The sequence below is a fragment of the Gopherus flavomarginatus genome, chromosome 4 (assembly GCF_025201925.1).
Source record: "Gopherus flavomarginatus isolate rGopFla2 chromosome 4, rGopFla2.mat.asm, whole genome shotgun sequence".
In the NCBI taxonomy this organism is placed as follows: domain Eukaryota; kingdom Metazoa; phylum Chordata; order Testudines; family Testudinidae; genus Gopherus; species Gopherus flavomarginatus.
The window spans coordinates 12,550,332-12,573,907 of record NC_066620.1 but is presented as its reverse complement, the minus strand read 5'-3'; the positions used below and the strand labels follow the sequence as shown (position 1 = coordinate 12,573,907).

Genomic DNA, 23,576 nt, shown 5'->3' with positions numbered 1-23,576 from the left:
GCTAGTGTAGCTACACCAGCATGCTGGGGAGATACACAGCACAAAGTAAAGGACTAGGAGAGGGAACTTCCCTACTGCTAGGGTGACCAGATGTCCCAATTTTATAGAGACAGTCCCAATTTTGGGGTCTTTTTCTTATATAGGCTCCTATTATCACCCACCCCCGTCCTGATTTTTCACAGTTGCTGTTTGGTCTACCTACCTACTGCCTCCCTCCAAAGCAGGGGAAAATGGGGAGTCACAATCTGCCTTCCTGTTTGTTCCAGGGCCAGCACAACACTGCTCTGCAGTTTGCTTGCAGCTTGTTGTAAAGCCAGCACAGAGCTCTCCACAAGCAGACAGCGAAGTCAGCGGTGCTACTCCTGGAGCAATGTGTAGGCCAACATGAGTAAAGGTATCAAAATTAATCCTGTAATAAGTAGTGACTCTGGTGTTTAACACGTGAAGCGTTATTTTCTCTGTTTTAAAAGGGAAATACTGTCAAATCACTCCTTTCGAAATCTAGAGCCACCCACCCTTGGTCCTGTTAGGTTTGGCCAATTGAGTCTATTTAACATCGCTATCCCTAGCAAAATATCAAATTTTGAATGCCGTATTAATTGTGTGTTTAAGGAATGAAAAGATTCTTTGTGTGTTAAAGGCTTTTTTTTTTTTTTTAAAGGTAGAGCACAAATACAGGAAAAATATATATCTCCCTGAACTGATAGAAAATTAGCAAAGTTATAAAATGCATGTGTGGCTTTACCAGTGTGGCTACAGGGAAAACGAATAAACCTGCTCCTCAGAACGTTGATGTTTTTAGCATTAGAGTCAAGGCCTGGCTGCTGCGGGTTCGACTTGCCACATCCCCTCGCAGAGAGCTAAGACAGCCTGCTTGTCAAATCTGGGGCTAAACGTCATCCCTTCATGCAGTCCAATAAGGAACTGCTATTCTGTAGCTTTAGTTCTCTGGATGCTGCTTTCTGCAAACCATTGTCATATCTGAGGCTGATCTAAAATAGTGACTGGAGGATTTCCTGCCTTTATTTACAAACACATACGCACATACCAATATAAATATAGACACATACATTTGAAACCAGTAATTACTTAGTCAACCCCTTAATTTGTCTGCAACAGTGCAGGCAAAATGGAAGCTGTCCACACACTTTTCTATTGGAAATTGCAAATGGATGAAAAAATTGGAAAAAAAACCCACATGCTCACCAGCTTCCACACAAATGTCATTAAGTCAGGTACCAATGCACACGCTTACCAGCTTGCTGGAAATGGCTTTCTCCCCATCCCAACACAAACTGCTGCACTTTCTCCTCCACTTGCCCTTCCTCCTTTCTTCTTTTTATGAGTTCTAAGGCCTTGTCTACTCTACCAGCTGGATCAACAGGCAGCGATCGATCCAGCAGGGGTCAATTTATCGTGTCTAGTATAGACGTGATAAATTGACCGCCAATCGCTCTAGCATCGCCTCTGGTACTTCCCCTCAACAAGGAGCGCAAAGGGAATAGACAGGAAAACGTCTCCTCTTGACACACCGCAGTGAAGTAGATCTAAGTACGTCGACTTCAGCTACATTATTCACATAGCTGAAGTTGCATAACTTAGATCAACCCCCCAACCCCGTAGTGTAAACACACACAAGAGCGATGGAGCAATTTGATCATGTTATACACCCCTCACATGACTTTCCAACTGACTTTAAAAGGATAGTCTAAAGGTGTCATACACTTGCTGTTGAATGTTCCTGGGGTAATTGTACTGACCAAAGGTAGATTCTTGCTGTGTATCTACAGATCACAAAACTAGGGCCCCAGTATTCCTTGTAGGAGTGGGGTCTTATGAGCATTCTAGACAGCCTAAATGACTTCTTTCTGGGGAAGGTCCTTGCTGCATGGTGCCCCAGCCAGCAGGTGGAAGCCCCAGAGCAATGACATTGGGTGGTGGGTTGCTGATTTCAGGCAGGCAAGAAATTTTAAAGGGCTATGGAGCTGAAGGTGCCTGTCCCTGGCAGCTAGCGCAGCATTGACGCTTTGCCAGAGATAACAGGGCCTTTTAACTAGATTTCTTCTCCTCACAGCTCTCTGAAGGGGAAGGAGCCCATGCCAGCTATGCAGGGGGATTAGAGAGAGAGGCCAACTGTATCTGGTGTGGTGGATTAGGAACCTTCTCGCTGACATTCCAGCATAATCTGAGGATCCCCCAATTCATATAGTTTAAAAACAATATAAAAGCTAAATTAGACTGTGGCCCAGTGACCTTCCCCTCACTGCTGCTCGCACTGGAGGAAGGTTTACTTTTAGTCCTAGGGTTATTGTAACCTCTGCACAGTCCCACTGTGGGGACAGCCAAAGGTAGGGGCTTGTGGCACATGGGAGGAAGTGAGCTCATTAACACAAGCATCCCCCCAGAGCAGTTTTGCAATTCCTGAGCTTGGAGCTGCCTCCTTGGACTTACGCACCTGGCCAACATGTTGGCTGGGCTGATGTATAGCCAGCACGTGCGGCCTTCTTGGGTTTGAATGCACCAGAAGGCTGCGTCAATACTCAACTAGACAGGACTTGCAGTGGCTATTAACTGTTTTCAGGGGGGCTAATAACTAGCTAGTTTGTAACTTTTCATTAATCAAAATGTTCTGGGTGCAAGTTAATTTCCTTTGCTCTGTAATTACTGTATATCCTCCCTATCATCATCTAGCTAGCTATCTTGGGCTACAGTTGCTGAGAGAAATGAACTGAACATTTTTCTGGAATCAGATAACAGCTTATCAAGGGTTGTAGTGGATTCTCCATCACTGGAAACTTAATCATGATTGGATGTTTTTTCTTAAAGATGTGCTTTAGTTCAAACAGGAATTAATTCAGGGAAGTCCTATAGCCTGTGTTATACAGCAGGTCAGACTAAATGACCACAATGGTCCCTTCTGTCTATATAATCTATGAATTGATCCATGCAGGGTCTCTAGTATCTTGCTATAGTGTACCAAAATGATCTTGGGTAAATCTTTCAAAAGTGCCAGAGTTCCATTTTCAAAAGTGATTTAGTAGATTAGTACTTAACTCCCACTAATCTTATTGGAAATGGTACCATGAAAACCAGTTTCTCTGAGTTAAATAGCCTTTAATAATAAATTAATAGGGCTGTCAAATGATTAACAGTGCCATTAATCGCAATTCATTTTTTAAAACAATAGAATACCATTTATTTAAATATTTGTGGGTGTTTTCTAAATTTTCAAATATATTGATTTCAATTACAACACAAAATACAAAGTGTGTAGTGCTTACTTTCTATTTATTTTTAATAAAATATTTGCACTGTAAAAAACAAAATAGTATATTTCAATTCACCTACTACAAGTACTGTAGTGCAATCTCTTTATCATGTAAGTTCAATTTACAAATCTCAAGCCAATCAAGTTTGGTTACATTTGCAGGAGATAATGCTGCCAGCTTCTTGTTTACTATGTCACCTGAAAGTGAGAACAGACATTCGCATCGCACTGCTGTAACTGACGTCACAAGATATTTACGTGCCAGATGCTCTAAAGGTTCATATGTCCCTTCATGCTTCAACCACCATTCCAGAGGACATGCGTCCATGCTGATGACAGGTCTGTTCGATAACAATCCAAAGCAGAGTGTACCGATGCATGTTCATCATCATCTAAGTCAGACGCCACCAGCAGAAAAAAGTTTATTTTATTTTTTAGTGGCTCAGGTTCTGTAGTTTCTGCATCAGAGTTTTGCTTGTTTAAGACTTCTGAAAGCATGCTCTACAACTTGTCCCCCTCAGATTTTGGACATCACTTCAGATTCTTAAACCTTGCGTCGAGTGCTGTACCTATTTTTAGAAATCTCACATTGGTACCTTCTTTGCGTTTTGTCAAATCTGCAGTAACTGTGTTCGTAAATCAAACATGTGCTAGGTCATCATCCGAGACTGCTGTAACATGAAATATATGGCAGAATGCGGGTAAACAGAGCAGGGGACATCCAATTCTCCCCCAAGAAGTTCAGTCACTATTTTTTTTAATGATCATCATCAGCATGGAAGCATGTCCTCTGTAACAGTGGCTGAAGCATGAAGGGGAATACGAATATCTGGCACGTAAATATCTTGCAACACCAGCTACAAAAGTGCCATGCAAGTGCCTGTTCTAATTTTCAGGTGACATCGTAAATAAGAAGCAGGCAGCAATATCTCTCGTAAATGTGAACAAACTTGTTTGTCTTAGTGGTTGGCTGAACAAGAAATAGGATTAAGTGGACTTGTAGGCTCTAAATATTTAATAAATTTCAATTGGTATTCTATTGTTTAACAGTGCGATTAATCATGATTAATTTTTTTGAGTTAATCGCGTGAGTTAACTGTGGTTAATTGACAGGTCTCTTTAATGATACCTGGGGCTCTTGTATAGTGCTTTTCATCAGTAGATCTCAAAGCATTTTACAAAGGAGGTCTGGATCAACGGCTGCATTCCACTGACAGTGCAAATCACAGGGGGAAAAATAAGCAGCTAATAAAAACTGTTGGGACGCACTGGTTTAACCACATTGCCTGTAGCCTGAATGTCTGATCATCACTACAGGTTTTGTTAACATAATCTCACCATTTAACAGCAACATACAGCCAGGTCCCTTCAAAGACAAGACAAAATTAATGGGCTTTTATTTAGCGGCATGGAGAAAGCCTAACGGAAAGTCAAGTGGGCACAGGGGCCTTACAGAAATGTACTATAGCCCCCAATTCCTTCTAGGAGGCATAATGGCTGCTGCTAACTCTTCAAAGAATCTCTTGGACAGTGTCAAAAATCTTTTCAAAACATTGGTTGGCAAGGCAGTGTGTGTGGTGCTTCGTATGGTTTAGTTCCCCCTATGTTTCCCTTTGTTTTATACACCTGCTTTATTCTATTGTAACCTACATCGTAAGATTTCATCTTAACTGTTTCTAGCAAGTTAGGGCCCTGATCTCTCCACTTCTCTATTTGTTTAATTACCGAGACTGAGTCAAATCCATGGCTGGCTGAACGCCAGTGTGTTAGAGGAGAGTTACATCAGGGAGACATTTGGACAGTGATCTTTAACAGTTGTTGAATGCAAAGATACAAAACCTAATGGGTTGTAATTTCAGATGCAATAGCACTAATTTTGCTTTTACCTTTTTTTTTTTTATTATTATTATTATTAGTCTGCAGCAATTTAGAATTCTTTCCTCTTGATTTCTGCTCCAGGACCAGTGCTAGGAAAACGTATACTGATGCTGAAAACATTTGTAATGGGCTGCCAAATGTTTCTCATTTTGGCACATTGTAAGCAGTGGGACTTGACAGCTTTTCCTCACTTTGTTGATTAAAATAATTTACCTTCCCCACATACCATATTTGTTGTGCAGTTGAACGTTAATGGTGTATTATTAAAAACCTCTCCATAGTTCCACAAATATATAATTAATGTGAGTCTACACATCTCTCTCCCAGAGAAATCTGAGATGCTGGTTTCATCCCATGCTGTTAGAAATTGCTCATTACATCACTTCCTCTATTTTCAAGGCAGCTAACTGGGCAAAACACTGGTCCATTTTTATAAAACTCCCTTCCTCTGTAATGGGTGATCCTTGAGGTGCCTAAATGTTTAGCCCATCTGCTGTCAATTTCACTGGCTCAGGTGCCTAGAGTCTCCTTACCAGGACTGGACTCGCAAGGGTTTACAAAAACTGGTTTCTATAAACATGACGGGGAGAGATCCTGAAATGAGGAACAGTCCTTTTGTTTAGGGACATATGATGACCTGCCCTGATCAACTACTCAATTCTTGGCTTCTCAGGTGCCAGTTGATTGTGATAAAACCAAGAGATCTGCCTGTTTTCCTTTTTAAATTCTGATTAATTCTCGTACAATAAACTGAATCCCAGTGGATAAGGTTTCATGTTTAGTACATATGCATGACTGACTGACTGGGACTCAAATGAGCTAAATGTAGCTAGCAGTGTAGTTCCCGACACACTAATTTAAGTGTTTATTACTCCTTTTCGCACACTGTAATTTTCTTTATGTTTTTAATGAGAATGCAGGTGCCAACTGTTTAACTGTGGTTTTATTGATAGATTCACTTTTCATAGAGATCTGAAAGTTAAACATTTGCCTAGAAAAGTCTCTTTCCTGGCCATCACATTCCAACTACAGAAGCCCGGCATGTTAAAAACGCCCATTGAATGAGTTATAACAACATTTTAATAAATACTTTACAAAAATAATGCGCAGGTTTTTTAAATCACTGAGAACAACTCCTTATCCCTTTCCCCCCAAAAAACTCTTTAAAGAATAGCTTTTTCTGTATAATACTGTGCAGTCAGGACAAAGAATTAAGAAGGTGACGTATTGTACCCCAGTGAATATGTTCAAAAGTCTATATTCTGTTTCTCTTTTTTTTTTTTTAAAAGTGCACTTCTTTCTTTATAGCAGAACCCTTCTAATTACATGTAGGAATTAGGAGATAACTGGGATTTCTTAGTTTTTTGTCAACATTCTTTTCCTTTTAAGTACACTCTTCAGCCTCAGCAAATTTTGGCCTGTTAGCCCCTGATCCTACAAAGACTGACTTACACAGTTTCTTTATTTATACACAGTGTGGCAGATCCTCTACTGGTGTGAATTGTCATGACTCCATTCTCTTCCACGGAGCTATGATAATTCATAGCAGCTGTAGCTTCGCCCCTTGTGCATAGTCCCATTGAAGTCACTGAACTACTCACAGTATGGGAAGTTAAGCACAGTCATTTGTCTTTGCAGAATCCAAGACCTTATTTTAGATTCTTTTGATGTAGCCCAAAGGAACATGGCAGCTGCATCGCCTGGAAACCTTACCACATATATACAGCTAACACCTGAGTGACTGGAAGGGCAAGGGGAGCTTCAACTAAGAATGATTAATGTTGGCGTTGGTTTACTGATCTTCAGCATTTCTACTTGTTTTCTCCTCCAATCATTAATAGCTTACCCTCCCAACAATCCTTCCCCTCTTCTTAGAGATACGATTAAATACTTTCATTAATACAGTTCCAGAGAAAGTGTTATTTTTAACAGCTGTGTTTATATTAAATAAGTTACATATAAAAACTGTTTGAGAGTTTAGGCTCTTTGGCCCTGATACAAAAAAACCCCAAAACTGTCCATATGGCAAAGCAGGTAAGTATGTGCTGATCTCTAAGCACATGCTTAAGTCACATTGACTATAATGGATTTAAGCATGTGATTAAGTGGTTTGCTGTACAGTGATAGATCTAAGCATGTGCTTAAGTGCTTTGCTGAATCAGGGCCTTTGAACCTGATTCGCATTTCACTTCCCCTAGCTTTACCCTGCCATTAGGGACCAATTGTGCATCATTTAAAATCAATAGGAGCTTTGTTATTGACTTTAATGGGAGCAGGATCAGAGCTTTACACTGATGTAAAAATCAATATCAAACCCTTTATTCAGCAAGAATTTCACACTATTTTTTCCTGGGTGTTTTCTTTCTTTTGAAATAAAATGCATTGTATTGCTCTAAAAGCTTCTCTCATTAAAGGTTTTGTGTATGTTTGTATGCAGAGAAGTGTGTGTGTGTGAAATATACGCATATATAAATTACACACACACACAAACACACACGTATTATATACAAATATATACACTCATACTAAAGATACTGACCAACCCTATTTCAAATAGATAATGCAGCAAATGCAGTTTTATGGAAACGATCCTCATCTTCCTGTCTGAGGAGGACAATCCCTTCAGTATTCCCTTGCTTCCTGAAACTGTTTGTAATAGTCTTCATCTGAAGGGTTTTCTGTACATTTCTGACCATTGTTAGGGGGCCGTGCTTCATTGTATCGGCTCCAGTCTCCTTTGCATATAATCCAAGGCAAAATGTCGACTTTGTAATGGAGCTCTGCGGAGAATTCTACGCTGATCAAGTTTGGCGTACCAGCCCCTTTCCCCCTAGTTATCAGCTGCATATTGTCATCATAGCAACAGTGCTGCGCAGCTAGAGTTGTGCTCTCCAAGGAAAGCATAGAGCGGGTACAATATCGGGCTGTCGGCTTGTAGATCTCCAATTTTTCCTTTGGCCCACTTGCATCTTTCCAGCGAAAGTTTTTCCGCTTAATCCGATCATAGATCTCAGCAGTGCTGTAGGCGACTTCTGTGGGGTAGGAGCAAGGGCAGCTGGGTAGGTCATTAACCACTTTGTGCATGTATTTCTTCAAGAACTCACTTTTGCAGCTCATCCATCTTTCGCAACTATCAGTATCTGTGAGAGGAGGGGAGATGAAAATGCCTTAAGGTACATTATGCAGCATGTAAATTAAATGATATAGCTACAGAGATAACACAATGAAGATAACCAATGAGAGAAAGTTCTGTGTAACCAAGTAAGGGCTATAAAGCATGCCTGCTTGCAGTGTGGTGACGTATCTTGTTATTGGAGAATCAAGAAAGCAAAATATGACGAGAAAAGGCCATCCTCCTACTGTGAATTACATTGCCATAGCGACATGGATCCTTGGCACTTACTAGGCTTTCAAAGTGTCTTACAAACTTCAATTAAACCTGGCACCAGCCCAGTGAAGTACAGTAGACATCATACCCCAGTTTTGCAAGTGAGTGAACCTGAAGCACAGAGAGGTTAAGTGACTTGCCCTAGATTAAACAATGAATCAGAATTGTGAATAGAAACTGGCAGCCCTAGCTCTTGACCCTCAGCTCCAAACCCAAGATCACAGCCTTCCTGTGCCACCACTTGGGGTTCTGAAATGTTATGTGAGGCTCAGCTGGGTTGTAATGAAACTAAAGACTCCAAGATGATAAGCAGAGCCTTGTATTCATGAAAAATACTTTGGTTAGGGCTTCATTTGTTTTTCCCTTGCCACGTCCTCTGCCTCTCCGAAAGGATCTTTCGAGCAGCTGCAGTTCAAAGATAGAGAGGGGCCTACAGCAGTCAATTACATGATGTACCATCAGACAATGTCTGTAAATTAGGATGGTCAAATGGCACTAGACCTATGAATTTTGGTGTGGGATGGAGGGGTGACCAGAGTAGAACATTTGGGTTTTTGGGGGGGCCAAATCATCTCAAATGAGGGGTCTGGTCCCACACGTAGGGCTTCATTCCACATTACTTATGTCATCAGCACTCAATAGCTCTCATCACATGAGTAAGGTGAGCAAAGTGTGGGCCTGAAGCTATACTGCAAACATATTGACTCAATGATTTCATGGTCAGTTTGCCGTACATTTAAGTCATATGCCTGGTTGGAAACAAGTACTATAGTTTGCCTTACAAGCATACACTAGGATTTGGCACGCCAGATAACACTGTTGATTCACCCTGTCCAGTATCCTACCTCCATAAGCGACCAATCCCTGATGCTTTGATGGTAGGGGATAAACCCTCACAGTACACAAGGCCCATTATGTGCACTGTTGTACATGAATGGAAGAAAGTTACATACAGCAATCAGCTCATGCCCTGAGGATTGATTTGGTTGACCCTATCTTGCCATCCATAGCTACAAATGCTATTATTGTTCATAAAATTATCCACCGCACATCAGCAACAGCTGTAACTCTTACAAAAATGATCATGAATAAAGCGCCACTATGGCACCTTTCAACTGAGGATACTGAAGTGCTTGAAAATTGTTAACATTGAGCCTTATAGCACTGCTGTAAGGTAAGGACGCAGCATCGCTGTTTTACAACTGGAGAAACTGAGGCCCAGACACTGACTTGGTAATTTGCGGAAAGTTATTCAAAAAGAATCCTGTGACAGAGCTAGAGATAGAAACAAGCTATTCCGAGGTCTAGTTCTGTTCCTTAACAATATGAGAATCAACAGCCATTTGGAATATGACTCATTTGGGTTAAAGACAGAGGTGTATGAGCCCAAATATTATAGTGTTAGTTTAAAAAACAATCCTAAAAGGAGCTCGTCTCTTTACAGTAAGAGATACTAGACTGCCAGCTGCTTACCAACTTCGAATAGCTTGGTGGCATTGAACTCTTCGCTTCCTGCAAGTAAGCTCACTTCTGTGGCAGCTGTCCTGAAGGTGTCTTCAATCCCTAAAGACAAAAACACAAACTAATAGATGTGTTTCCTTAACAGTAAACAACAATGAAAAACAAAAACAAACCACCAAAGTTCTGATTTCATTGCCTCTGTTGAATTTAGTGCTGGAGGAAAACATTAACAATATAATGATGGGAAACAGGCTGACCTTGTGGAGTCCCTGTAGATAACTGGTATACTTGCTAGGCAGGCCTTTAAATAGCCAGGCCAAAGGTTCCATACTTCAGTGCCAAGCTCTAGTTAGGGCACCTAAATTTCTATTTAGGTATGTAACTAAGTGGCCTGATTTGTCAAAGCTGCCCAGTAATTCCCAGGAATTCCAATAGAAGCTGCAGGTGCTCAGTACCAATGAAAATCCATCCATTTGATTAGGTGGCCAAGTTTATGTATCCAGATATCTTTTTCCTAGCATGTGTTAGGGATGGTTGATGACATCTCAACTTGTTGAGAAATTTCTTAGTGAAAGCTGTAAAGCACAACGTGGAATATGAAACCCGTTGGAGATTGTGCGCCAGCTGCTTTAAAATGCTCCAAAATGCTGATCTGGCACTGATCTGGAACATTCTAGGGCACTGGGGGGAGGGATAGCTCAGTGGTTTGAGCATTGGCCTCCTAAACCCAAAGTTGTGAGTTCAATCCTTGAGGGGGCCATTTGGGAATTGGTCCTGCTTTGAGCAGGGGGTTGGACTGGATGATCTCCTGAGGTCCCTTCCAACCCTAGTAATCTATGATTCTTTTTTTTGGAGCTGGAACAGCAATAGTCCCAGATCAAGTGGCTCTTTTCTCTCCCCAGCTGCAAAGAGTCTTCTGAGCCAGCAGGTGCTGATGCTAGGCCTGAGTGGGGGACCGGCCAGGGGAGCGTCAGGGGACAGAACTGCCAGAAGCCCAGGGTGGAGCTGGAGTCTGGCAGCAGGACCACATGGATAGTGGAGAGAGGAGCCTGGCACAGGTAGGGGGAGGCAGGGACAGGACCAGCTCTATAGAAAGTCACTCCCTGCTTGCCCAGGCCTCCCTCAGCTCCCTCTATCTTTCTCCCAGCTCCCCCAGTTACCTCTCAGCAACCCTCTGCTCCCTTCCAGGGCCTCCTATGGTCCTGCATTCCAGCACTGCTGTTTCAGACTCCAGGATTGGTTGGAGACCACCTCAGCTCCACCTTTTAAACTGATGGAGACTTGCTAATATGTTCATGTTTACATGTTGGCAGGGTACCAAATGTTTTACAGTGAGTAAATGCAATAGCGCCTGCCTCAACAAGCTGAAAATGTATTGTATGCTTTGCTCTTCAGTTACATTTTCTTCCGCAGCTAGAGGAGTGAAAGGAGCTGGGAGGAAAGAGACAAATATGTAGATAATGGTCCAAAAATCTTAGAAACTAGGGGTGCCTGGCAAGCTCCAGTGAAGCATTTGTCATTAGCACAGAGAACCATAGAATAACAAAAAAGTTGTGAAAACATGGTCATTACTGGACTAATTGTATTATGCTCAAATGAACACCCTTTTGCTGTTATTTTATTTAGCTAACTACTATTCTCTTCAAATGAAAGCCCTTCAAAGAAGCATTTAAGCAAGTAATTTTTTTTTCCATTGCATCATATATTTCAAAAGTAAGCCCTGAAAACTCTCGGTATGCAAAAACTGTGTGGTTAATGTAGCCTTCCATCCCCTCTCCAGCAAACTTCATCATGATCTTGTTACTGGTGGACAGTAATACAAACCAGGGCCTTGCAGAGCTTCAAAACAGCCTCAGGCTTTTTTTTACAATAATTTATTGTAAGGGCTTTGCCTTAACTGCAGCTGTAGATGCAGAATAATAGATACCCCAGAATCCTTCCAAGGTAATAATTCGCTGCAGAGGTTCTGCTGACAGTAGAAGCTGAGCTTTGCTCTGGTCATTTTAAAAATACCAGCAGAGACTCGAAGAGCGTATTACATTTTCCTCACTGAGCTCAGGTGTCTGTAATGTGACATAATATATTCTTTCAAGTCTGCCATGGTTTGATGCTAGATGGTAACAAATACCTGAGGCTATATCTGGGAGATGGTGACCTCTTCTGGATTTAACCTATTGTTGTTCAGGTCTGAGGGAATGCGGGAAAATGTTCAACAAGCAGATTACTTGTGTGTGTGTGAGATAGTCAGTGTATTTCCTGCAGCGGCTAGCAAATAGCAACTAACATCCTGAGATGGATGGGTGTGTATGTGAGAGAGTAACTGCCAAACACTGCTTGTCAAGTGACTTTAAAAATCTCTAGCAATGCCAGTGGCAACATCTGATCTCATACTTAGGATTTTATAGCTATTTCAGGTCTTTCACTTCCTTTACCATCCAAATTGTGAAGCTAAACATGGCTAAATGTTGGTGAAATGCAATCTGCTGGTGGGGTGCTTCCTCTGGCTCTGCCCAGGCCCCGCCCCCAACTCCACCCCTTCCCCCAAGGCCCCACCGCCACCCTGCTGCTTCTCACCCCTGCTCTGCCTCCACCTTTTCCCACCCAGTTCCACCTCCTCCCCCGAGCACGCTGTGCCCTTGCTTCTCCCCCTACACCCTCTAGTGCCTCCTGCTGCTGCAAAAGAGCTGATCTGTGGCAGGCCCTAGGAGGGAGCGGGAGGCACTGATCGGTGGGGCCTGCCAGCGGGCAGGAGGCACTGGGGGGAGGGGGAGGTTCTGGTAGTGGGACTGCCAGTGGGTGCTTAGCACCCACCATTTTTTCCCCATGGGTGCTCCAGTCCCAAAGCACCCACGGAGTCAGCGCCTATGTGGATGCTCCATACTGCTCTCCGTGGTGTAATTATACAGCTCCAATGCATCACCCTCCGTGCTGCATCATTGTATGGGTTGTGCAAATGTGGATTAATATGAATAAGCAGAGGAGCCTCTCAACACGCAGCTCAAGCTAAAACCACATCCTTAATCTGCCCTGTGGTACACAGGCATTGAAGGGCCAAGCCTGCTGGTTTTGAGAATTTTCCGATTTGTAGGCAAAATGGACAGAGAGAGAGAGAGAGAGAGAGAGAGATGGATGAATGGCATTTTAGCCTTAATTCTAGACTTGCTGGTTTGTATTAAGAGACAGGAGCTTTGTGGTTTAATGTCTATTAAAAAAAACCCCAAAAATCCTTTCACTCAAACTCCAGCAGCTCTTTAGAACATTACTCCTGAGGGTATTCTGTGCCTAAGTTTGGCATCCAAAAAATTAAAAATTCTGTGCACAATATTTTAAAATGTGGCAAGTTTTATTTGTCAATAAACAAACGCAGAGGCTGCAGTATGGCAGTGGGGAGCACAGGCCACTGGCTACACAAAGGTGGGAGATCTCCCACCCCCAGAAGGCGGACTCAGTGGTGAGGCTGCACCCAACCCTGACACAGCACAAGGACTGGGCCTGCCCCAGAAACACCCTGAGGCCCTGCCAGGTGCACTAGGTGTGGGGCAGGCAGGATCCAAGTGTGGAGGGGCTCAGTGTGGGGGGATCCAGGTATGAGGGTGAGAGGATTCTGTGTGGGACAATCCGGGTGCAGGCAGCTCAGTGTGGGGGGATCGGGATGCACAGAGGCTCATTGGGGGGGGTTCCAGGTGCAGGGGCAATGGGATTCTGCAGGGGCTTCCAGGTGAAAATGGTTGGGGTTTAGAGGAGGGGTCTGGGTGTGTGGGTCTCAGTAGGGGACTATGGGTGCTGCGGGAGTGGGGCTTGGTGGGGTGGGGGTCTGGATGCAGCTTTTTGGGGGTCAGTGGCATGGGGGTCTGGATGTGGGGGCTCAGGTTGGTGCAGGGAGGTGGGGCTCATCAGGGTGGGGAGTTGAGTACAGGGAGCTCAGTGGGGGGTGGTCCGGGTGAGTGAGGGGTCTGGAGGCAGCGGGGTCTGGGTTCAAGGGGCTCCAGATGCAGGGGTTGAGCTTCAATGGGGTGAGGCTTGGATATGGAGGACTCGGGGATTCTGGGAGTACAGGGTGTGGCTTGGAGGAGATATCTGGGAATGGGAGGGTCCAGATGTACAGGGAGTTGGGTGGATGGGGGAGCAGCTCCCCGTACAGTGACCACTCCCCCCGCAGTTGAGGAGTGATGGGGGCAGGAAGCAGAAGAGGATGCTGAGCTTTCTGCAGCTGGGGGAGGTTCCTAGGGGTGGGTTTGACACAGCTCCAGCCACTCCTTACAGGAGAAGAGAAAATCCCATCCTCTCCTGCCTCCAGCCCAGCCAGGACTAGCAGCTGATCCCAGCTCAGGGTAGGACCCACTGACTGTCTCCACCGGCTGCTCTGGGTGCCTAAAACAATGTACCTGCGCAGCTAGGGAGTGGTGCATGACTGCTCTTGCACCTTCCCTTTGCTTTTCTGTCAGAAAGTCTTTTTTCTGCAGGGAAGCAAAGCAATCTGTGAGGGACATGAATTCTGCACATGCGCAGTGGCACAGAATTCCCCCAGGAGTAGAACATCTAGTGTATAAGACCATGTTTCAGATCTCCTCTAAAGCAGTGGTTCTCAAACTAGGGTTGGGCTGGTTTGTTTACCTACCGCATCTGCAGGTTTGACCGATCGCGGCTCCCACAGGCCGCGGTTTGCTGCTCCAGGCCAATGGGGCTACAGGAAGGGCGGCCAGCACATCTCTTGGCCCGCGCTGATTCCTGCAGCCCCCATTGGCCTGGAGCAGCAAACCGCGGCCAGTGGGAGCCACGATCGGTCAAACCTGCAGATGTGGTAGGTAAACAAACTGTCCCGTCCCGCCAGGGGCTTTCCCTGAACAAGCGGTGGCCTTAGTCTGAGAACCACTTCTCTAAAGCCACTTTGTAGACAGTTAGCATGATATTTTAAAGGGCATATTAACAGCTAATATGGAGCCATTATTCCTGACATTATGGCAAGTATATACACATTAAATGTATTGCAATGTATGTTCTTATTTTCAAATAATAGTAATGAGGCGGTTTTAAAATAAAAAAACCAAGTGCATTCTAGGTGAAACGAGTGCACATTTCTTTGGAAAAACGCTTCAGTCCTGTGACACGCGGAATGGTTGGGTAGGCAAGAAGTAACTGCACCAACAAAAGAAGTTTGCCTTTAGACTGAAACTTTCTGTAGCAAGTTTAACCCCTTATAGGGGACAACATTGGATTTAATAACAAATGCTTTGTTAATTTAAAAATAAAAATAGAACTACCCTAAAACGTAAAAGACAGACATGGTACATTAACATTAAAATACCAGGTCTGCCTTTTTACATTTTAGGGTAGTTCACATACGAAATAAGTGACTTTCAGGAACATCACTTTTTAATAGCACTGTTACCCAGCCACGGCCCAAATGTGATGCTGGCCTTTAACCGTGTATGGTGAAGCCCTCCAAACCCAGTGCTCTGTCCCCAATGATCTTTCTAACAATAATTCAGGTTCTTTCTTTAAAAACAACGACCATTTGTTAACCATACCTGGGCAGTTTGGCCTATCACATGTCCTCGACTCTGTGGCTGTGCAGGCATATCCACAGGACCTGGTTCGCTTCTGATTGCCATTCCCGCAGGTTACGCTACAAATGGACCATGGGCTCCAGTCTCCCTCTCCATCAATATAATCTATACAGGAACAAAGATGAGGAAGGAAATGAAAAACAAAAACCCTACTACCAAAAACTACTGTATAGATGGTGGTTTTTATTAAGTAGGCATAGCAAGAATGGAATCCAGATGTCTCTACCTGAAACCTGGGCTGAGTGCCAGGCTTAAGCCTGCTGTTTAAATGGTTTTCACACTTGCCTCTCCTCAGGGACGTGCATGCAACATTATTTGAAAAAAATATTTCCTCTCTTTTGACCTTTTAGCAGCCGAGAATCTTCAGCTGTAAAGCTGGGTCATGAACTAACAAAACATCTATTTCAACTATTTTTCCATCAGTAGGAATATGCTTTCTGATCACAAACCAACCAGATATGTAATAAAAACATTTACTTTAACCTCCCCACCCCTCAAATAAACCCCTCCAAAGATATCTATAGCACACAAAGATATTCAAAACTTAATTGGATTTTAGGACAGAATACAGGTTGGATTTTGTTTGGGTAGTTGATTGCATGTGGAAATATTTCAGTTTCATTCTTTAATCTCCCCACACATCAGAGCAAGAGAGCTAACATGTTATAGAAAAAGTCACTTTGACGCAGTGAATTACACGTTCTTTTCAAACTCATGGTAATAAAAATATTATAGCACTGACTAAATGACTAACTGTTGTCACTGAGGGCCTGATCCTTCACCATTAAAAGCTCTTTGGGTCAGGAACCAGCATTTTGTTCTGTAATGACTGCGGCTTCTAGGCACTACCACAGTACAAATAATACGAACATGACTGGGCCCAAATTAAGTGAAACATTCCACGAACTAATCTGGGAAGTCCAGAGCATAGAGTGTACTGCCTAGTGTGCCTTCACTCCCGATATCAAACAGGCCACTTCAGGGTTACACCTTTGCGAGAAGACCAACCAAGCTCTTGTCTCTCACTATGTAAAGGACTGGGCTAGTGCATAGTTTTCTGCCAGGGTTAGAGGTGTCTATTTTATAACATGGTTTGTTTTACTGCTTGTGTGGACAGAAAACATGGATAATAAACCCTGTTAAAGATGGGTGTTTTAGCCTAGAGACCCTGCAATGGGAATAGAAATCTTCTTTTAACACTGATGTCCTTAGGTGTGGCAGAGCACTGTACATCTTTTTGCAGTACTAAAATTTGTCCACAAATACAGGTACAAGAAGAAAGGACTTTAAAATTCTGGCCCACGATATTCAATACTTATGCACATATTTAAATATAAAATTCAGCAAAAAAGCTCTCTCTTAGTTAAGGCTCTAGACTCAAACCTAATCAAAACAAGGGAAACTAGGGCTGAAACAGGACGCTACAGCTTCTGTGTGTGTAGATGATGCAACATGAATGACAGGGAATGAAACCACTGCTTTGAAATGCTGCTCTACCTAAAACCTTAAATATAGAGCCGTACTAAATTCACGGTCCATTTTGGTCAATTTCACAGTCACAGGATTTTAAAAGTCGTAAATTTCATGATTTCAGCTATTTAAATATGAAATTTCATTGTGTTGTAATTGTAGAGGTCCTGACCCAAAAAGGAGTTGTGTGTGGGGATTCGCAAGGTTATTGTGTCTGTGTGTGGGGGGGCTGTGGTATAGTACCCTTACGTCTGTGGTGCTGCTGCTGTTAGTGGCAGTGCTGCCTTCAAACCTGGGCAGCTGGAGCGTGGCGGCTTCTGGCTGAAAGTAATGATGATGGCACGATATGGTATTGCCACCCTTATTTCTGTGCTGCTGCTGGCTGGGCACTGCCTTCACAGCTTGGCAGCTGGGAGCGGTGGCTGCTGGCCAGGAGCCCAGCTCTGAAGGCAGAACCGCTGCCAGCAGCAGCACAGAAGTAAGGTTGGCATGGTTACCTTCAGACCTGGATAGCTGGAGAGGGGCAGCTGCTAGCCGGGAGCCCAGATCTGAAGGCAGAACCACTGCCAGCAGCAGCACAGAAGTAAGGATGGCATGGTATAGTATTGCCATCTCTACTTCTGCACTGCTGCCGGCCGAGCTGGGACCCTCAAACAGCCCTCCATCCGCGCATAGCAGAAGTACGGGTGGCATGGTATGGTATCGACACCCTTACTTCTGCATTGCTGCTGGCGGGGCGCTGCCTTCAGAGCTGAGCACCCGGCCAACAGCCACCGCTCTCTGGCTGCCCAGCTCTGAAGGCAGCACAGAAGTAAGTGGCAATACTGCAACCCCCCTAAAATAACCTCGTGTCCGTCCTCCCCACCACCCCGCAACTCCCTTTTGGGTCAGGACCCCCAATTTGAGAAAGACTCATTTCCCCTATGAAATCTGTATAGTATAGGGTAAAAGCACTCAAAAGAAAGACCATATTTCATGATCTGTGACATGTTCTTCATGGCTGTGAATTTGGTAGGGCCCTACTTAAGTATATATTGATTTACAGCTTCATCCTTAAAGGCTCTGAGCCACTTGCAACTGCCATAGTGTGCATATTAAATCACCTCCCAGCAGTCATCCCAAAATGTGCAGCTATAGACCAATGTGATAGGATGAATTATTTCTTTACTTTCTGTTTTCAGCAATTGTTTCATACAACAAACTGAAAACAATTGTTTTCCCCATGATACATCTGGAACAGAATTACACACACAAAATGTTCTTGCTATCTATGCCACTCCCTACACGAGTCAATATAGCTTGCCTTACTTATATCTCAACCAAACATGACCACGTTGTAGTTCCCACTCATTTATCCACCAGTTACATTTTAGCTTCCAAATCACTGCACGCATGGTTCTAAATTTGTACTTATCCTTACACTAAAAATAAATGAGACCTTGTTTCCTTTGTTTAAAAAAAGTATAGTCATGAATAAAAAAAACTTCTTGTAAGATAACTGGTATAATTTTCAAGATTATAGATTTACAAGTGGAATGTGGCTACCACAGCCTAGTTTGTGCATCTGCACAGATTTGTATTTAAAAGCCAATGAACAAAAGCCACATGTTGGAAAAATGCTATTTTGCTTGGCCTACTTTCAGCGACGTCTCTCCATTCTCATTTCCCCCAAACTAGTTTTACAATCCCAAGGTGCCCATAAGAGGTCTGGAATGCGAACTCACCATATTCTGGCTGCTCCTTGGATTCAAAAGTCCGGTGGTTGGGCGCATGCCTATCCCACCCACCAAGAGGGTTTAGGAAGTTGCTATCTTCGGTGGTGCTGTCATGCTTGTAGTCCTGGTCACCGCTACTCATGCGAGTCATGGTGGATGATGGCTGCCACCAGTTCCTCCAGTCAGGGGATGGGACTGGCCAGCTAGGCTTGCTGCTCTCTTTGTGCAGATCCTTCTCTGGTTCAGTATCAGGGCCATCAACCACTTCTATGGTAACCTAGAGAATTCAAGTTATGCCAGGTCAGTCAGCATGCAAAATCCAAAACAGATCATCTCCTCAGAGAGTGTCCATGCATCAGTGGGGAATCTTCTATACAACAGAGATAAGGGACTGATGTTATCTAGCAAAAAGGGCTTGTAATCCTTTAGGGCTAGCCTGTTATAAACCATACGTGGATTAGTGAGCCCAGAAACTCAGTGATTCCTTCTGCCACCTCTGCTGAGTCAAATCTTGGAGCAAAAAGCCCCCCCCGCCCCTCTCCCCAAAATCCTGAACAAAACAAGAACCAAACCTGCATCTTAAACCTTTATAGTGAAGCTTTCTGTCTTCAGGGGAAAAGTCGATAAAAGTTTGTGAAGAGGAAAAAGAAAAACACTCATTTTAAATTCATTGGGCCTGAATATGAAGCGCATGTGAAATGTGCTAGATCAGAACGGTAGCCTTTGTTGTTGGCTTTGCACAGGTGCAAATAACTACACCAGGTGCAAGGCAGTACAGAATCAGTTGCATTCTCTTTGCTTGCTAAATATCCGCTCAAGTGTTGGCTTGGTCACTGGCTGGTAAGACCATTTGCACCCTCGTAGATTTTTCTGTAGCACAGTTGCAACACTATAATATTTAGGGCTGGCACTAGCATGTGAAACCATAGTGTAGGTGGCCACAGATTCTTTATATTCTTCTTTTACCCTGAGATACCTTTTATATCCAAGGTTACCGTGGGAATTTTAATCATAAATGACTGTCAGCATTTTTTCAACAAAATATACATTTTATATTACTATTCATTAGAGAAGCTTCAAGCATTTTTTTGGCAATTGTCACAATAGCCCTCTAAAACAGGTTTGATTATACTCACTTTCCAGAGGGGTAAGAAGAGGTACATTTAAATCACTTGTCTAAAGTAGGACAGGCCACTATCAACCAGGAATAGAACAGCCCAGATTCAAGATTCCCTGCTTAAATCCTTAAGCCACACATACATTCATGCATATAAATAAATCTGTATAATACTGTATAGTCATTATAACACACCCCTCTGCTGCTTTTCAATGCATAAAAATTAATGAATTAATTATGAAACTCTTAAATAAATGTTGGGTGCACACATACATACGTATTTAGAGAGACACTGGTACTAACAATCAGGAATCTAGGGTCCCTGTGTCATGGAAATAAGGTATGACCATAGACAGACAAATTATGGTTCAGAGTCATTGGTATGCCCTGGCTGCTTTGTGCTGCTACATTAATGCAATGCAGCTGTAAACCCAGTTCAACTTGCTGAGTAAACTGGACTTTTGGGTTGGCCAAAGGAGCCAGAGTGTAGAGGTGGTTCTGTCATATATATCTAATGCATAAAATGTGTGGGGGTATCTAAATTGTATAGATACATCTACATGTTACAAACGTCTTTTGGACAGAACTTTCTTAAAATTGGGTTTCTATAAACCAGACAAAGCACAATAGCCTGTTATGCTGGGGACATGAAGGCAATTGGATTAAGAGTTCACAGTTTCATATAATTGGTTTTAATAAAATCGTGGTTTACCAAAACACACACACACACACACACACCCCCCACCTCTCTCTCTCAAATAAAACCTCATTTACTTTCTATGTCCGTCCCGCTACCTGTGAGCTGCCAAGGGACATTACATCAGAAGTGGAATGGCTCCAGCTGAAGATCTGCTGGAGCTCAGTAGTACAGAATGCAGTTGTGCACTTACAAAACAATGCACACATTTCCTTTTTGGAGAAACAAGCCATTACATTTTCACACTGCCTCCCCTCTGACTACTGTCAGATAATTTGAGATGAAATGGACTGGGAGGCTATTAGGAAGTTCCACTGGGATTGTATAGAAAGAAGCAATACAAGTTTGCAGTTGTAACAAAATAAGTCTCTGGGAAGGAGATAAACAAAAATATGCTGGACAGTTTTGTCTTACATTTTGTCATTTTAATGGTGGAATCAAAATGATTACTCCAACAGATTATTCACTGCAATTTCTAGAAACTGAGAATTAAAATAGATTTCATATGCTTGAAACTATAAGTGACAGTTCGTGGGCTGTACGGATCCAAGCAAAACAGTGTTGTGCATCCCATAAGTGGGAATAAACAAGGTGCTTTGTAGCAATTTAAAGACAATTTGCTATGTTTGGAAGGTTCTATCACAGGCTGAATATCAACAGGATTTTTTTTTAAAAGCACATTAACTCTAAAAGCAAAAACTAAACAAAAGGAAACAAAAGACTTTCCAAAGGGGGCATTTCAAAAATCAGTCCTTCTTTGCTATTTTTTAAATTGTAATACGGTTTATCGCGATTAACTCTCTGTGCATTTCAAGCAGATGTAATCTGAAATCCCATAGGAATCTATTTTAAAAAGATTACTCAGAATAGTAAGTTATTTTTAAGGTATAAAAAGATCTTTGAATTTTTAGTTATCCCTGCTATACTTGTAATGTGTTTGTTATTATGCAGTCTTATTATAGGGATTATTATTAAGGATTGCACATCTCAAAGTAGCATTAATGTCTTCTTAAAGTTGGGTTAAAATTTATTAAACAATTATATTATTCTTTCTTATAGACCTAAGGAAAATGGATTTAGTCACTCACCATTCTGCTGCAGTTTTCCAAACACACCACTCTAATGCAAACTGCAAGGTGTTAAACCCATCTGATACAAAGGGATTATTAATAAAGTGTGTACTATATACTTCCACAGAGATTTCACTTCTCCAGCTCTGGAGTCCAAGTATTTCTAACATGCCCATCATTGCAGAATTCAGCTGTCAGACCGTGTAAATTCACATTAATGTTTTAAAAAGTAAATTGGTGTGTGATGAAACTTGACAAAGAATCAAGTTCCCCCAGGATAACAAAATACTGCTACCTGCCAAGTCACAAGGATTTTCCCCTTGCCAGCTGCTTCATGTGTCATTTACCACCTGCCTTTTCTGCTGTACTCCCAAGGTGTTTGTATTGCAATGGGTAGCCGCAGAGCAGTAGAATGGGACACAACAGTACAGCACCCTTTAGGGTCCACAGGAGTGGGAAACTTGACTCGAAATTCAAGGGCGGGAGAGAGCTAACATTCCAATGAAAATTGGGGTATCAGGTTCCAAGTGCAGCACCCCCTCAGAGCTGGGTAGCATTGGATGGGTTGTAGCAAGGTGTGGGAGAGAAAAGCTCAGAAAGAGAAAATAAATAGGTGGCCTCATCCCCTTGACGTGATTTCACTTTCGTTGCTAATGGGAAGGAAGGAAGTGATTCTGTTTTACGTTGAGTAACCCTGCCACACTGGCAGGTCTGCATGCGTAACTGAGCTGGCATGTGTCAAATCAATGGAGACGAACAAAAGGGCTTTTCGGTGAGGAAGAAAAAAATCTGTGCTCCCAAAGGAAATATGGCACTGGTTTTAAAAAAGCACCTCACATTTTAGAGGACCTCCAATGAATTAGTTTATTCAAGTGCAATGGTGCATTTGGCTGCAGCTCTGACACCAAGCTAAAAACCAGCCACAGTACACTAATGGCAACAGCTGCTGCGGTTACTCCCTTAAACAACCTCTTGCCTTACCAATACTGAACAACTGTACAAATGCAGCATGAAATGATGCAGGGGTTGAAAAATGGGCCAAACTTCTACAGGGCTAGCAGATCACAGAAAAGCCAGTAAGAAATTCCTTTTTGTACTACTTGCAAAGGGCTTACATGCACCACAATAGCAGCCAGTGCTTTAACTTTAGCAGCTGTTTTTTTTTTTAAAGTATTTCATAACTTTTCCATAGATCTTCTAACTAGAACTGACTGTTTTGTGGCTCTATTTGTTTCTAGTGTATTGGATCCAATACTTTATAGTCAACAATGACTTTGTAGTTAGAGTAGTAACCTTGGGGCAGGGCTAGTTTTCTTAACACTGTGATTACACTCCCTGTAACAACAACAACAACAACAACAAAAAAAATGTGGACAAGTGCATAACTATGACATGATACAACAACTGCTTTCTTTACCACTCTGTAAAACAGGGCTCATGGGAATATCATTTCAAACTGTTTTCACAGTCTGACTTTCAGGTCTGTAAAATATACTTCTATAATTTATAGGGAAAATGTCTTCATTTTTAAATGTATCATTATTGGTCTATGTGTATGTCCCAGAAAACATTGGGCAGCAGGACCAATATTTTCAGAAAGAGGAGCCCAGAGCTGGGCTCCTAAATCCCTATTTACGCACCTAAGTAACTAGCCTGAAATTCTGGCCACATATTTAGGTGCTTAAATTGAATTAGGTGCTAAATGAATTGAGGAGGCTAAAGTTAGACTCCTGTTTCCGTAAAATCTTGGTCCAGCTACCCAATGTTTTCTGTGAGAGAAGGCTAAGTTTCTCAGGCCCAAGACCCCATGGTCGCCGCCGGTGAACCATTCCATGTGTTGTCCAGTTTTCAGATGTCACATCATCCAGTGAAAAAACGAGCTCAGAATGACAACAACAATTATTAATTTGTATTGGGAAGCCAAGAAAATGTTACTCCTCATTTA

At 42.7% G+C, this 23,576-nt stretch overlaps 1 protein-coding gene across 2 annotated transcripts in view; it reads right to left on the bottom strand.

Annotated features, from left to right (window-relative positions):
* Window positions 1-6,165: 6,165 nt before the first annotated feature.
* Window positions 6,166-23,576, bottom strand: part of ISM1 (isthmin 1) — a 50,733-nt gene continuing 33,322 nt past the window's right edge. For both annotated transcript variants that reach the window (XM_050952168.1, XM_050952169.1), the window contains 4 exons: window positions 18,757-19,024; window positions 15,524-15,667; window positions 10,008-10,097; window positions 6,166-8,286 (listed from right to left, as the gene is read on the bottom strand). In XM_050952168.1, coding sequence (XP_050808125.1) covers window positions 7,769-8,286; window positions 10,008-10,097; window positions 15,524-15,667; window positions 18,757-19,024 — 1,020 coding nt within the window. In that variant the 3' untranslated portion in view covers window positions 6,166-7,768. The remainder of the gene's footprint in view (window positions 8,287-10,007; window positions 10,098-15,523; window positions 15,668-18,756; window positions 19,025-23,576) is intronic.